General features: G+C 27.5%; 4 protein-coding genes across 7 annotated transcripts in view; 2 read left to right on the top strand and 2 right to left on the bottom strand.

The window, feature by feature from the left end:
• Positions 1-4: 4 nt before the first annotated feature.
• LOC122506569 lies at positions 5-1,511 on the bottom strand. The gene is made up of 3 exons (XM_043618839.1): positions 1,047-1,511; positions 769-935; positions 5-691 (listed from the first exon to the last, which is right to left on the bottom strand). Exons 1-3 carry the CDS (start codon positions 1,294-1,296, stop codon positions 137-139), a joined length of 972 nt encoding a protein of 323 aa, XP_043474774.1. The 5' UTR covers positions 1,297-1,511; the 3' UTR covers positions 5-136.
• Positions 1,512-1,633: 122 nt separating this feature from the next.
• On the top strand, positions 1,634-13,619 carry LOC122506553 (conserved oligomeric Golgi complex subunit 6). Of its 3 annotated transcripts, none has more exons than XM_043618826.1 (10): positions 1,634-1,827; positions 1,967-2,241; positions 2,380-2,524; positions 2,771-2,982; positions 4,755-4,978; positions 5,209-5,600; positions 5,961-6,122; positions 6,189-6,350; positions 6,448-6,682; positions 13,497-13,619. In XM_043618826.1, exons 1-9 carry the CDS (start codon positions 1,741-1,743, stop codon positions 6,679-6,681), a joined length of 1,893 nt encoding a protein of 630 aa, XP_043474761.1. In that variant the 5' UTR covers positions 1,634-1,740; the 3' UTR covers position 6,682; positions 13,497-13,619. The 3 variants fall into 3 exon arrangements, with proteins under 3 accessions (XP_043474761.1, XP_043474753.1, XP_043474746.1); XM_043618818.1 differs by lacking the exon at positions 13,497-13,619 and adding an exon at positions 7,117-7,251; XM_043618811.1 differs by lacking the exon at positions 13,497-13,619 and having other exon boundaries at positions 6,448-6,772.
• On the bottom strand, positions 7,648-12,740 carry LOC122506536. The gene is made up of 2 exons (XM_043618775.1): positions 12,502-12,740; positions 7,648-10,696 (listed from the first exon to the last, which is right to left on the bottom strand). Exon 2 carries the CDS (start codon positions 10,667-10,669, stop codon positions 7,811-7,813), a length of 2,859 nt encoding a protein of 952 aa, XP_043474710.1. The 5' UTR covers positions 10,670-10,696; positions 12,502-12,740; the 3' UTR covers positions 7,648-7,810.
• The window catches only part of LOC122506509 (serine/threonine-protein kinase N), a 31,840-nt gene continuing 31,268 nt past the window's right edge, over positions 13,597-14,168 (top strand). Inside the window, exon 1 of one of the 2 annotated variants that reach the window (XM_043618748.1) lies at positions 13,597-13,870. In XM_043618748.1, the coding sequence (XP_043474683.1) occupies positions 13,847-13,870 (24 nt within the window). In that variant the 5' untranslated portion in view covers positions 13,597-13,846. The remainder of the gene's footprint in view (positions 13,871-14,168) is intronic. The other variant, XM_043618763.1, reaches the window with a different exon arrangement.

Genomic DNA, 14,168 nt, shown 5'->3' with positions numbered 1-14,168 from the left:
TTTTTCTTTTGCTGTTTTAAAGCGTATCTGATAAAATTGTTTTAGAAACTAAACGTTCATTCTTTTAAATTTCAAAAAGTAAATATAAAATCACAATAAATTTGAGTCTTCAAAAATGAAAATAACAATACATTTGCTATTGTATATGCCTTTCGTATGTGTTTAGAAGTTTTGCGTTATTGTCGGCAAATTCGATGAAATCTTCACCTATTAAATTTGCACATCGAATTAAACTAAGACAATCACTCTCAGCATAATGGGAATTTTCTATATAGCTGCCAGTCATATTTTTGAATATTGTTTCTAATTTCAAATTTGCTGGTTTTGTGAAAATTTGTTCCTTTTGAATGATTTTGTGAGTTTCGGCATAATCCATTGTTTCTTCTCTTGTAATTTTCAAATCAGGAGTCTTATCATTATTCCTCTGTAAATTTAAACGTAAATCTTTATTACTGTCAAATGAATCTGTTTTTTTTATTTTTGAGATTTCCTCACAGTTGCCGAGTGTATCTGTGGAATCAAGAACCGAACCAATTACATCATCCCAATTGTCTTTTAATAATGAATGACAATTATCGTTAGTTTCTAAAGTTTCTTTCATTTTTTTCTGTTCTTGTATAATTGATTTTTCTTTGAAATAATGTCGAAAAACGTCTAGAGAATCTACGGCCAAAATTTCACTAGGCAGCACCTTGTAAAATAAGGGTATATTTAATTTTTGTTTTAATTAATTAGTTTCTAAGTTATTTAAAGAATTTTTAAACATACCTCTCCATAGTTTTGAAATTCATTCAGTAGAATCGGATAATCAAATTTTTTTCCATTATGGGCTACAAAGCAAATAGGTTCTTCTAATCGTTGTAGAAAATGATTTATTTGACCACACACATTGAAATCAAACTGTTTGATATTTTTTAAATGATGATTTGTTAATTCTACAAAAGAAAAATCATGTTAAAAGATAAATTTATTACCATTTTATTTTTCATTTAAAAATACTCCACTAATGATAAAATGGATAAAATATAGAAAAATCAAAAAATTACCTGTGATTTTTGTAACGATTTTCGGAATATTCTCATTCGGGTTTATTGGTATAACAAGTTTTGCTAAAACCCGTGGCAGCTTTGATTGTGGAATTTTAATGTGTTCCCTTAAAACTGCCACCATTGCCAATTCTGTTATTCTTGGCATAATTCCATATCTAATCAGATCTGTTGTTTCCAGATCAAGAAACACAAAACTATTTATCATTTTCGTCATTTTTCCTTCAGTTTGTTTTAAGGTTATAGACATAATGGACAAATATTATTTTCTTTATATAAAATAATTTAACTTATCACTATTCAGTAATAGTGATCTGAAATATCCACAAGATTAAAAAATATACTTTAGCATTGACTCATACGAAACATAAAACTCTTTTAAAAAATCAACAATTCCGACGTAAACAAACACAGATGACATTAAAACCTTTAAAATTATGACTGGCAACTGGCAAGCACTGGCAAAAGTGACAACTGAAAAATACAAAAAATACAAATACAAAAAAAATTCCCAATTTGTGATTGGTGTAGAGACCACCAATCCGTTGAGAGTATAAACATTAGGGCTGATACACATGAAATGTTTTTCTCTCGGACCGATGACAGATGTCAAACGTGTCAAATCTGTCAAACAATAATATTTTCTTGATTTTAATACACTTAATATAAAAAACATATTTATAATTTTTTTATTATGATTGATACAAGTGAAAAAACTACTAGTACTTCTCTATCACGTAGAGTGAATAAATTACTTGAGTTACGCCCTGAAAATGACAAGGTTAGATTAGAACATAACCTCTCTTTGGGACTTAACTTTATTTTTGAAAATTTTTATCTTTATATTGTAAAACTATATTGAAAATTATTGAAAAAGCAAAGAATTATTTAAATTATCTTGTATTTTTTTGTATTTACAGGGAACACTTGAAGCCCTGAAAGAACTTTCGACATTTTTCACCGAAAATACTTTAAATGGTAGACGTAATCTTCGAAGTAAAATCGAGCAAAGAAGTCTCACTATTAATGAGGATTTTTTATCAGCATTTAAAGAAGTTAAAAACACTCTCGATGATATGTATCACAATGTTTCGGCAATGAACAATTCTGTTCAAAGTATGAGCAATCGTTTACAAACAACAAAATCTCGTACTTTACAACTTATTGACCAAACTACAAAACTGCAAAATGAAAGGTTTGATTTATTTTCTTTTAATTAATATTTAAAAATATGTAAAATTTACTTTTGTAAATTAGTTTAAGTTACCTTTTCTGGTAAATTAACTTTTCTCGTTTTCAATCTAATAATTTTCATACTAAATTATTTTTTCAGTAAGAAACTATCAATGCAGCAAGATGTTGCGAATTCATTTATAAAATCGTTTGAGTTGAATTCTTCGGAAATGGCAGTATTGCATGGACCTTCTAGAGAATCGCCAATAACTGAAGAATTTTTTACGGTTGTTAATCGAGTCCAGGTGAGAGATTATAATTACATATTTCTGGACTTTTTTTGTTTAAAAATCGCATGTGTAAAATTTCTCTAAAATTTAGAAGTTCGAATGAATTCCTCAAATTCTCACTTTTTGTATCTTAGACACTCGAAGTAATACTTCCTCGACATTTTGGAATTCGAGGAAATGAATTTTCGCGTTTTTTAATTTTGGGGAAAATTTTATGCAAGTGTTTAAGAAGATTTTAATTTAAAAATTCTTTATATACAGGAAATTCATAGTAGTTGTCGAATATTAATGCAGTCAGGTTATCAAACACTGGCACTTGATATAATGCAAAGAATGACTCTGTTGCAAGAAGCAGCACTCGAAAGATTGTATAGATGGACTCAAAATCAGTGCAGACACATTGAAAATGAACACTTGGCTCCTTTATTGATCAAAGCAATGGGAAAATTGCAAGAAAGACCCGTTCTTTTTAAGTAAGTATTATCGATATTACATTTTCTTCACTATCTACAGGGTTACCATAGGTCAGGAAATTTAGGGAAAAGTCAAGGTTTTTTATTAAAGTACTGGAAAAAAATTTAATTTTCGAAAAGTTACAAATGATTGCAGAAATTCAATTATTTTCAAAAATTTTCCTCATTTCAATAATTTTCATGAATAATAAAACTCATCATAGAATTTCAATTATTTTTAATACAATTTAAATAGAATTCCTCAAAAAATGTAATTATTCATAAAAATTTTATTAAAATTCGCCGAAATAATTCAATTATTTAAGTTCTTTATAAGAATTCAATTTTGAGAAACATCCAATTACTCAATAAATTATTTATTTTTGTATTTAAATAATTAAATTCTAGTACAATTTTTTAACAAAAATTGATTTAAAAATGAATTTCAGTGAATATTTTAGATAATAATTGAATTTGGTAAAGGTTTACAAATTAAAATCATTGAAAATTTGAATTTTTCATACTTTTAACTGACAATTCTGTAGTATTAATTTTTTTTTTTGAAAAAGTTTAATTGAATTTTTTTGCAATTATTTCAAGTTTTTTTTCTAAATATTTAATTGAAAAATTTCCAAATGATCAAAATTTCGTAAAATTTATTTTTTTTTAATAATGGAAAGCGTGTGTAGAATACTATTATTTATAAAAATAATTAGATTTTTACAACGAATTTTATTAAATTTTTTTTAAATAATTGAAAACCTGTGAAGAATTTTATGTTTTAGGAAAATAGTTGAATTGTTACAACGAATTTTATTTAATTTTTTTTAAATAATTCAATTCTTTTAAGAAATTTTGTTAAAATAGAAGATTTTTAAAATATTTGAATTTCAGCGAAGAATTTCATTATTTGTGAAATGTAATTGAATTCTTGCAAAAATTTTTTGACTTATTACATTTTTCGAGTAATTTATTTAAAATTGTATTAAAAATAATTGAAATCCTATGAAAAATTTTATTGTTTATAAAAATAATTGAATTGTTACAACGAATTTTATTACATTTTTTTTTAAATAATTGAAATCCTGTGAAGAATTTTATTATTTAGGAAAATAATTGAATTTTTACTACAAATTTTGTTACATTTTCTTCAATGTAACTGAATTCTTTTGAGAAATTTTGTTAAAACAGCAGATTTTTAAAATATTTGAATTTCAGCGAAGAATTAAATTATTTGTGAAATGTAATCAAATTCTTGCAAAATTTTTTTGACTAATTACATTTTTCGAGTAATTTATTAAAAATTATATTAAAAATAACTGAAATCGTATGAAAAATTTTATTATTTATGAAAATAATTTAAATTCTTATAGGTAACGAATTTATTTTTTTAAATAATTAAATTCATGTGAAAATTTTATTACTTGTAAGATAATGTAATTGTTGTGAAAGATTTTATTAAAATTTTTGTAAATAATTTAATTTTTTTTAATTTTACGGAATTCTAAATTATTAGAAAACAGGAACATTTTTTGAGTATCTAATAGTTTTTAGATTGAATCAGAATATTATTTAGGGTCAGGGAAAAAATCAAAATTTTGTCTGCAAATCAAGGATTGGAATAGCAAAATTAATTTTTTGTGTCAACCCTGATCTATCATCTTATTATTAAATTTAATATCAAAATAATATTTTCGTAAAATTATTATTATTATTATTATTATTAAATAATTATTAATATTATTATTATTTTATTTTTATTATTATTATTTAACAATTTTATTATTTTACAGATACATTTTGGATGAATACTGCACGGCTAGAAGGTCAGTTCTAGCAGGATCTTTTATAGATGCATTAACTTTAGGAAAAAATGTCGCTGGTGCTCCAAATCCTATAGAAATGCATGCACACGATCCAAAACGTTATGTGGGCGACATTCTTGCTTGGTTCCATCAGGCGATTCCAATCGAAAAAGAAAATTTATTAAATCTTGTCAAAGTCTGTGATAAAACAGGTAAAATTTTTAATTTCTGTTTAAACTATAAAATTATCATTTTTTCAAAATTAATAAAACGAATAAAAAGAGAAAACAACCGAAACTCATATAGGAAGAGTTTTATTAATTTTGAAAATATATATCGAGGAACGTTAAATATTTTACATTATTATTTTTATTAAATAAGCATCTATTACTTTAATAATATTTTTTTAAAGTTACTGAAAATAATGTTTTAAATTTTACAGTAGTAGGAGATCAGGTAACACAATCCCTAGGCAATATTACGGAAGGTCTGTGTCATCCTTTGAAATCAAGAATTGAACATATTGTGTCGGTCGATGCGCCAGCTACTGTTTTGTACACAGTAATGACACTTATCAGATACTATAAAACCATTTTGAAGCCAGTTATTCTCGAAAGCGTTCTCGACACAACTCTAGGCGAGCTAATGGAATTAAGTGAAAAGAGTTTTGTCAGCCGGCTACAAAGAGAGACTCGTGTTGCTTTAGGAGAACGAGCAGAACCTCCGGGCACTGATTTAATTCCTGCTCCTTCTGTTTCGAGACTGTTGGCCCTATTAAATGAAGTTCTTTCGGTTGCCAGTATTGCCGAGGATAGAGAAAAGGATATGTTACAAGTCAGTATTGCAGAATAATTTAATTAATTGTTAGAAATTAGTATTATTAGTATCATTAATATTAAATTAATATTATTATATATGTATTTTATATGGCACTCGAAAGGTTCCTTAAGAGGAAAAAATTTTCAGGCCTCGGAAATCACTTTTATAAATTGTTTTAAAAATATTTTTGAAAAATTATTTTTAAGAATTTATTATAATCTTTTAAAAATTAATTACTAACTTGAAAAACATGGACAGTTATAATTATTATTAAAAAAACTGAATTTTTGTATTTAAATAATTTAATTCTCTAAGAATTTTCGGAATATTATTAAAAATAATTGATTTTGAGAATTTAAATTATTTTCTTTATAGATTGTATCGTGTATTATTGATCCTCTGCTCCAAGAAGTGAATGAAACTGCTTCGAGACTACCGACAGTTGACATGGCCGTTTATCTTCTTAATTGTATGCATCAAATTCAATCTACATTAGCTTTGTACGAATACATGGATCAAAGATTGGAAAGATTGCAGGTAATTTCATTTTAATTGTTTTATTCTTTGCTTTGTATACTGATTACTTTTGATATTTCACAATAGGCCCAATCTGATGCACAAATTGATACTTTAACATCTGAACAAGCAAGTTCCTTAGTGGCTAATTTAAATCTTGGACCAATATACACAATCCTACAAGGTTATCAGCAAGGACCTTTGTCATCAATTCCAGGAATGGATCCTTTGAGTGTCAAAGAATTTACGGTAGTATTTTCTATTTAATTCTTAGTAAATATTAATAATTAAAGTAATTAATAATTAAATTAATTAATAATTATTTAATTTAAATATTTAATTATAGAATAAATTGGAGGCATTCATTGTGATGCCAGATGTTTTATTCTTGCCACAAATCAGTTTATTGCAAAGTACAACGCATCGTTCTGTCGCTCAAAAACGTTCATTTGAAGTAATCAGTGCAATTTATAAACAATTATACGAAGCCTGCCATGATCCCAAAAATCTTTATCAAAATTCTGATAGTTTATTCTCCAGAACGCCGGATGAATTACTAAAGACATTGATCTCCCATTAAGGTAATAATTAAATTATTCAAATTTTAATTATTTTAATTTGATAATATTAAGTACATAATAAAAATTATAAATAATTAAGAATAGAAAAAATAAAAAATATATATAAATTTTAAAGAATAAAACAAGCGATTATTATTATCGTGGAACATGATTTTTATTTTCATAAATACATGAAAGTATGTATAAATAAATTTTAAACAATTATACATCTGAATTAAATGAACTTAAGAGAATAATAAAAATATAGTTATCTCTTTTAAACTTAAGAATTTATACGCTTACTGAAAACACGAAAGTCATGAATTAAGATTCAATTTGTTACCAATTGTTTTCTTTTTACATTTTAAATTAAACATAAGATTCTTATAAAAATAATCGAAACTATATTTTGAATTAAAGAAATTAAACATCACAAATCCAATAATTGCTTTCAGTATATTTAACGCTCGGACACAAATTGGTAACTATAGAAAAATGTTTAACTAAAATAAAGAATTATTTGACGTCATTGTTTATTAGACATATTTTTTTATAAACTTACAACCTAATTTATAAAATTTGAAAAAACATTTTTATTTTTGAGTAAAAAAATTATATACTATGAAATGTTTAATCTCTAGTCATCCCAAATTTTATAAATATAAATTTAAGTAATTTTTGAATAATCGACAAAAGTAATTCTACTTTTGAATTAAATTTCTTCATACATACTAATTTAGAGGGGAATATACTTTAAAACAAAAATATATCTTTGGATGAAATGATAAAAAGTAAATAAAAACGAGCAACAATAATTTGTTGATTCTTTCCCTCAGAATCAGTGAACGTTGAAAACTTAATTATAAAATAAAAATTCTTCTTTAAAAAACAAGAGAAAATTATGTAAATGTGCGGGTTAGTTTTTATTAATTTAAAAATTTTAATAATTTTTTAAATTGAAAAACTAACTTTCATTCGGGGAAAAAAGCGGAAAAAATACTTTAAGAAATAAATTTTAATTTCAATATTTCGAAAATTAAAAATTAAATAAAAATGAAGTTTTCGAATAAACTAATGCATTTAGTTCGTTTATCTTTTAAAATTGTGAAAAGTAAAAATTTACTGTCAAAATTAAAATAAAATTTGAATTTATGTTCTTTTTTGTTTACTTTGTAATTTTAGTAATCTTTGTATTAGCGGAGGGATAACTTTTAATTCTTCTTGTTGCTCCACAATATTTTTTTGAATGTTATTTTCAGAACTGTTGTTTTCACTTTTTTGTTGTTGTTTCTCAACAGTAATTTTTGGTTGTAAAACCTCTTGCCAATTTATTTTTTCCATTTTTCCTCTTCCTCCGCATTCACTGGCGAATGTTCCGAAATAAGGGATTTCTAGTTCGGGTTGTTTTGTAGATTCTTTCGAAGACACTGTCGAAGATTTTCCTTTGAAAGATCCGTCCAACGAAGACACTGAATTTGAATAATTACTTACAGATCTTGAATCGTCCTTTGAACTCGAAGGTTTATCTTCATGATTTTTCCCATTTTGCTCAATTACATTGCAATTTGAACTGCTTATTTTGTTTAGTCTTTGAAGTAATAACAATCTGGAGCAAATGGGAGTTTTCGTAGTTTCAGTAATACTGTTATCCTCCGAGACACTTGGGATTTTTTTCAATGGTGGTAAAGTGTCTTCGGAAATAGTCGATTTTACGCGAGTAGCCAATAAATTCTCTAAACGATGCGAATGTTTTTTTGACTTTTCTGAAGTCTCAACAATACTGTTATCGTCCGAGACACTTGGGATTTTTTTCAATGGTGGTAAAGTGTCTTCGGAAATATTCGATTTTACTAAAGAAGCCAATAAATTCTCTAAACGTTGCGGATATTTTTCTAACCTCGTATTTCCTGATTCGTTAGGAATAGTTTCCGCAGGAACAATATCAGCACGAGCAGTTTCATCCTCTTCATTTTTAGTATAATGGAGAGAAAGTGAACAATAACCTTTTTGCTTCAAACAATCTTTGTAATGGGAAAAGGGAAAATTGTTATTTTTCAGAGAATACTTTCCAGGCTCGCCGAACTTTTCACTGCACAACCAGTCGTTGATGTGAAAATCTTCATCAGTCCTCGTATCGGTTAGAACAACAGAAAGTTGATTTTCCTCGAGATCAATATTTTCCACAGTAGCAATTAAGGGAAACGACGTCTTCGAGACAAATTGCCATATGACATCTTGTTTCCACATTGATGATTTATATGGTTTCACATTGTGCAAACTACACGGTATTGCTTGAACAGGGAAATTCGAGAATGACTTATGTAAAAAGTGAATTTCATCCGGAAAGAATTTCTTCTCGATTCCATAATCGTACAACGAGATTGTTATTTGCGAATCGCCAGAAACCTCCTTGATTAATCCTCGATTCCATCTGTCCTTGAAAAAGCAGACTACGTTCAATCCTCTTTGAAGCAAAGTAAGCGGAACTTTATACTTTGAATTGTTACTCTCGTAGAAATTCTTCAATTCACTCACAAACTTTTTGAAGTCCGTTGAATTTTTACACAAATGAATCCAGAAGAAGCTTGGTGAAATAACATTGGAAACTAGAATTTCTTCGTATTGCTTTTTTTGATTACTACTCTCTTGAAATTTCGTGACACTTGTGTGTTTTACGGTATCTTCGATTCCCATTACTTCTTTAAGTAGTGATGTTTTAAAATCGTCTAGATCTAGTTCGAGGGGAAGATCGTTTAGATAACTGGTACCGCCTTTCAAATGTGGTATAGAATGTTTAGCGTTAAATAATTTGTAACGTTTCTCGTTCAAGGGTTTCACGCAATGGAATATATTCGGTAAATTCGAAACAAAGTCCAAGAGGCTGGAATATTCAGATTTTTCGAAAGTCAATGGTGTGTTATATTCCCGGAGATACAATAGCTGAAGTTCGGAACACCAAATTCCGTTCGGATATTTATGAATCAGTTTCAATAGTTTGATTTGTGTCAATCTTGTGATATTCCTGTCCGATTCGATTATGTCCTCTTCTTTCTCTATCTTCTTTGCTGCTTGACTCGTAGACTCGTTTTCTCGAATGTCAGTTTTGATAACCTTTTTTTCCTCACAGACTTTTGATATTTCGCTAGTTTGTAAATTTGCGGGAACATTTTTGCGAGGATTACTTTTTGTTTGTTCATTTTGCGTAACTTCAGTACTTTGAGTTTTTAATTTATCATTTGGTTTGTAAACGTTGTTGGTACCTTTCACAATCAGGGGAATTTTGTTCGAAGATTGATCAACTAATTTAAGTGGTTCAAAAAGTGATGGTATTCGTTCAGCATTAGGTTTGGCGGTCGGAATCTGTGGAATATTATTATTTCGGTTCATAGTCCAATGACTATTTTGATTGTAAGCATAACTGAAGTTTATGTATTGTTGAGCAAAAGTTTGAAACTGATGTATTGGATATATATTATCTCCGTAAATTGCTATCAAATGAGACAGTGCTTTCAACTGGTGTTCCAATTCAGGTCTCGTAATTTGAAGAGGATGGATGTATTGATTTATATATTGGATAGCGTGATTAACAGGTAAACCGTGTGGACATAGATTAATACAGGTTACCAATTGCGTTAGGAGATGTTGATTGATGCTGACCTGTGGTCGGTTGGCGCAAAAATTGAGATACGGCTTCTGGAATCTTCTTCTGTTTGGATTCTTTGATCTTTGATGTTTTACCAGTTCGGCGATATGTTTCGATTTTTCGCATTCCACGGGATAGAGGAGTGTTTGTCCGTCTTTTCTTTCAATCCGCACGTAATTGTTGAGTTGTCTTAGAAAGACGAGTAAGGATGGACAATTGAATTTATCAAATGGAATTCGGGTACATTCAATTTCTTCATAATCTCTCACTAGCATTGCAACCGTCACGCCATGTTGATATGTCATCAGGAGAGATCTAATTGAACAGGCCACGTCTTCGCGACTCTCGTTCGTTGATAAGTGCATCTTGGTAGTTGTGAAATCCTTCTATTCCTAGAGAAAAAAAATATTTTTACAGTTACTTTTCGATTTCAATTTACAGTTTCTTTTTTATTTATATTTACATTCACTTGTACAGGGTTGCCATAAAAATTTAATTGTGTTTTTCCCTGACTTTTCCCTGATTTCTAGACAAAATTTTGACTTTTTCTCTGACCCTAAAGAATATTCGAATTTACTCTAAAATTTATTATATACTCAAAAAGGATGGCTTCAAAACTAAATAAAAACGAAAAAATAATTTAGATTTGGTGCAGGAATCAAAACTTAAATGTCCTTGAAATTATGTTTTCGTGCTGATAAGGAAACTAAAAGGTCCCTGTATTTATTTTTGTTGCGCTATTCGAAACTAAAATGAAATTTAAAAAAAAAAATTTTAGTATTTACAAAAATTTTAATAAAATCCTTCACAAGAATTCAATTATTCTTACAAGTAATAAAATTTTCACATGAATTCAATTATTTAAAAAAATGAAATAAAATTCGTTTTAAGAATTCAATTATTTTCATAGTTCAATTATTTTTAATACAATTTCAAATAACTTCCTCGAATAATGTCATAATAATAATGTTCAACAAATTTTTGCAAGAATTCAATTACATTTCACAAATAATGAAATGCTTCGATGAAATTCAAATATTTTCAAAATCTACTATTTCAATAAAATTTCTCAAAAGAATTCAATTATTAAAAAAAAAATTTGTTAAATACGTTACAAGAATTCAATTATTTTTCATAAATAATAAAATTCTTTGGAGTATTTCAATTTATTATTTTAAAAAAATGTCATAAAATTAGTTGTAAAAATTCAATTATTTTCATAAATAATAATATTCTACACGAGATTTCAATTATTCAAAAAAAAAAAAAAATGTAATAAAATTCATTGTAAGAATTCAATTATTTTCATAGATAATAATATTCTACACGGGATTTCAATTATTTAAAAAAATTTAATAAAAATTTGTTGGAAGAATTCAATTATTTTCCTAAATAATATAATTCTTTATAGGATTTCAATTATTTTTAATACAATTTTAAGTAAATTCTTCGAAAATTGGCATTATTTTAAAAATTTTTATTTAAATTCTTCGAAAGAAATCAATTATTTTTAACAATATTGTCAGTTAAAAGTATGATAAATTCAAATTTTCAAAGATTTCAATTTGAAACCTTTCCAAATTTAAATTATTATCTAAAATTGTAATTGATATTCAATTTTAAATCAATTTTTTATTAAATTTTTTTTTTTAATAATTGAATTCTTTTGGAAATTATTCATTAAATAATTTATAAGTAATCATTTTTTGATAGTTCTTCAGGAATTAAAATATTTAAAAAGAAAGTATTGTAAGAAATAGAAAAAATTGAAGGTTTTTTATCAGAATTTGTGGTAATTTATGAGGCAAACAAAAAAGACCAAAATTTTAGAATTTTCTTATGAATTTTCTTAATTGAATTAATCTAAAAATTGAATTCTTTCCAGTACTTTAAATAAAAATCCCTGACTTTTCCCTAAATTCTCTGATCTATGAATACCCTGTTTTAGAAACTTTACAATTATTTATCAAGCACGTGACGCCAAATTATTTTAATGCAATATTAATTTTAAGTAATTGAATTTCGTTCATTTGAACGTTCTGAACTTTAGGAACAAAAAGAAATTGCACTGGACTTGTTTTATAGAATTTTCAATTAATAAAGGAAGAAATTTAAGGATCGTTTAAAAACAGAATTGTAATATGGTTGCAATCGTATCATTAATTCAAGGAATTCATAATTGAAATATGATATTTACCTATAAATAACCTCAAAAAAAAAAAATATTCTGATCACTCGTCACCGACTCCTTCAATATTCTTTTAACTATTATAAAGCACTTGACTTATTCAATATAACAATCAATGATTTAATATCAAATCAATGATTCTTTAAATAAATTCTAAGTACATTTCACAATTAAAAATCTTAAAAACCATTTTAACTTTTAATACTGTTTTCGGTATTTCTCACTTTTTCCCTTTTTTTTGTACACAAAAAAATGCTTATTTGCGCATGCCCTCGAGTTCAGGGTTGAACATGCACACGCTGGGTTTGTACAACAAAAATAAATAATAATACTTTTTGTCCACCAATCGAATATTGTGACGAATTTGAAATTGTGACATTTTAAATTTCGCGCCGGCATTTGATTGGTGGAGAGAAATGAGTTATTTGCGCAGGCGCTGCTTGCGCGTTGCTGTACATTGTCAACCCTGCTTTGTAGTTTTATTATACTCAAAAAATTAGCGGTAAGAGTTTAATAATAATATTGCTATTATTTGGGTATTAATTGTATTTATAGTAATCAGAGGCATTTTTAATAGATGTAAAAATTGTATTTTATTGACATTTAATGTGAATTTTACTGTATAGTTAGTTTTAACAACCAAGTTGTGCTGACAAGTGTTGCTATAGTTAATTCCAGTGCTGTAGTGATAGAAAGTTCTCATTGGGACTATTTTTTTTATTAAATTGTGTAGAATAAAATGTTTTGAGGCAATCTGAATAGAAAGAAAAGTAAATCTAAACGAAAAGGATAAAAAGTATAAATATTTAAAGGATGAGAGACATAACCTAAAACTTCTTTTCGGTACTTTCTTTTAGTTACCTATTTGAATAATGAAACTTAATTTTTCTGTATCTACGAACAGTTTATGTATTAAAAGAGTGGAATAATTTCTGTAATTTTTTTGGAAAATTCTAGATTGTGGGAATTTGCAGGGAATGAAAGATATTTTTGTTTGTTTACAGGGCGCTGGAGTTGATTGTCACGTCTTGCTTTTGAAGCAAAACGATCTCCCAGTTTGTTCGCTCTTGGCTGTGCAGTCGTGAGTATTCGAGTGGTATTCGTGGAGTGTCGGGAGACGTTTAGAGAGAGAACGAGGAATGTGGTGTGCTCTAATCCGTGAGCGGCGCGTCTTATTGTCTTTGCGGAGTTGTAAAATCCGCGAGGTGTAGTTCGCGGTCGGAAGTTGGAACGTCCATAGTATAACAATGTGTATTTTTGTGATTATTTCAATTATATGCACGTGAACACAATGGACCTTGTCGTTTTATAGTGAATGAGGTGAGTGAGTCGGTGGAGTACCGTGTTGGACAAGATGGCGGAGTCTAGCTATTATCAGGTGAGTCGCGGACCTTTCTTTATGTTTTCTTAATTTTTTTTCTTGATTAGATTAACTCTCTCCTGTTCATTGTGTTGCTAAGCTGTTATTTCCCATTTTTTGATTCATATTTATTGATTATCTCTGGGCCAGGAGTCCAAACCGTCTGCTCTTGTTGACAGGCGGATTCCCGGTAAGGACAACAAGTGGCTTTTTGGAGTCATTCGAGGATGACGAGTAATTAGGTTGGATGAGTTAACAATAGCCTTTAGACCGCTATTAGTCTCTTTTAATAATTTCTCCCTAACGGCTTCACTAT

This window comes from Leptopilina heterotoma, unplaced genomic scaffold (genome assembly GCF_015476425.1).
Source record: "Leptopilina heterotoma isolate Lh14 unplaced genomic scaffold, ASM1547642v1 Lhet_114, whole genome shotgun sequence".
Classification (NCBI taxonomy): Eukaryota; Metazoa; Arthropoda; class Insecta; order Hymenoptera; family Figitidae; genus Leptopilina; species Leptopilina heterotoma.
The sequence above is the reverse complement of the archived record's forward strand: the minus strand, read 5'-3'. Positions and strand labels throughout refer to the sequence as shown.

Coding starts and splice junctions, on each gene's coding strand:
- LOC122506569 (XM_043618839.1), bottom strand. CDS start 1,296: ATGTCTATAACCTTAAAACAAACTGAAGGAAAAATGACGAAAATGATA. Junction 936..1,046: donor AATCGTTACAAAAATCACAG/GTAATTTTTTGA, acceptor TTTCTTTTGTAG/AATTAACAAATCATCATTTA. Junction 692..768: donor AATTTCAAAACTATGGAGAG/GTATGTTTAAAA, acceptor TTATTTTACAAG/GTGCTGCCTAGTGAAATTTT.
- LOC122506553 (XM_043618826.1), top strand. CDS start 1,741: ATGATTGATACAAGTGAAAAAACTACTAGTACTTCTCTATCACGTAGA. Junction 1,828..1,966: donor TACGCCCTGAAAATGACAAG/GTTAGATTAGAA, acceptor TTGTATTTACAG/GGAACACTTGAAGCCCTGAA. Junction 6,351..6,447: donor TGAGTGTCAAAGAATTTACG/GTAGTATTTTCT, acceptor ATTTAATTATAG/AATAAATTGGAGGCATTCAT.
- LOC122506536 (XM_043618775.1), bottom strand. CDS start 10,669: ATGCACTTATCAACGAACGAGAGTCGCGAAGACGTGGCCTGTTCAATT.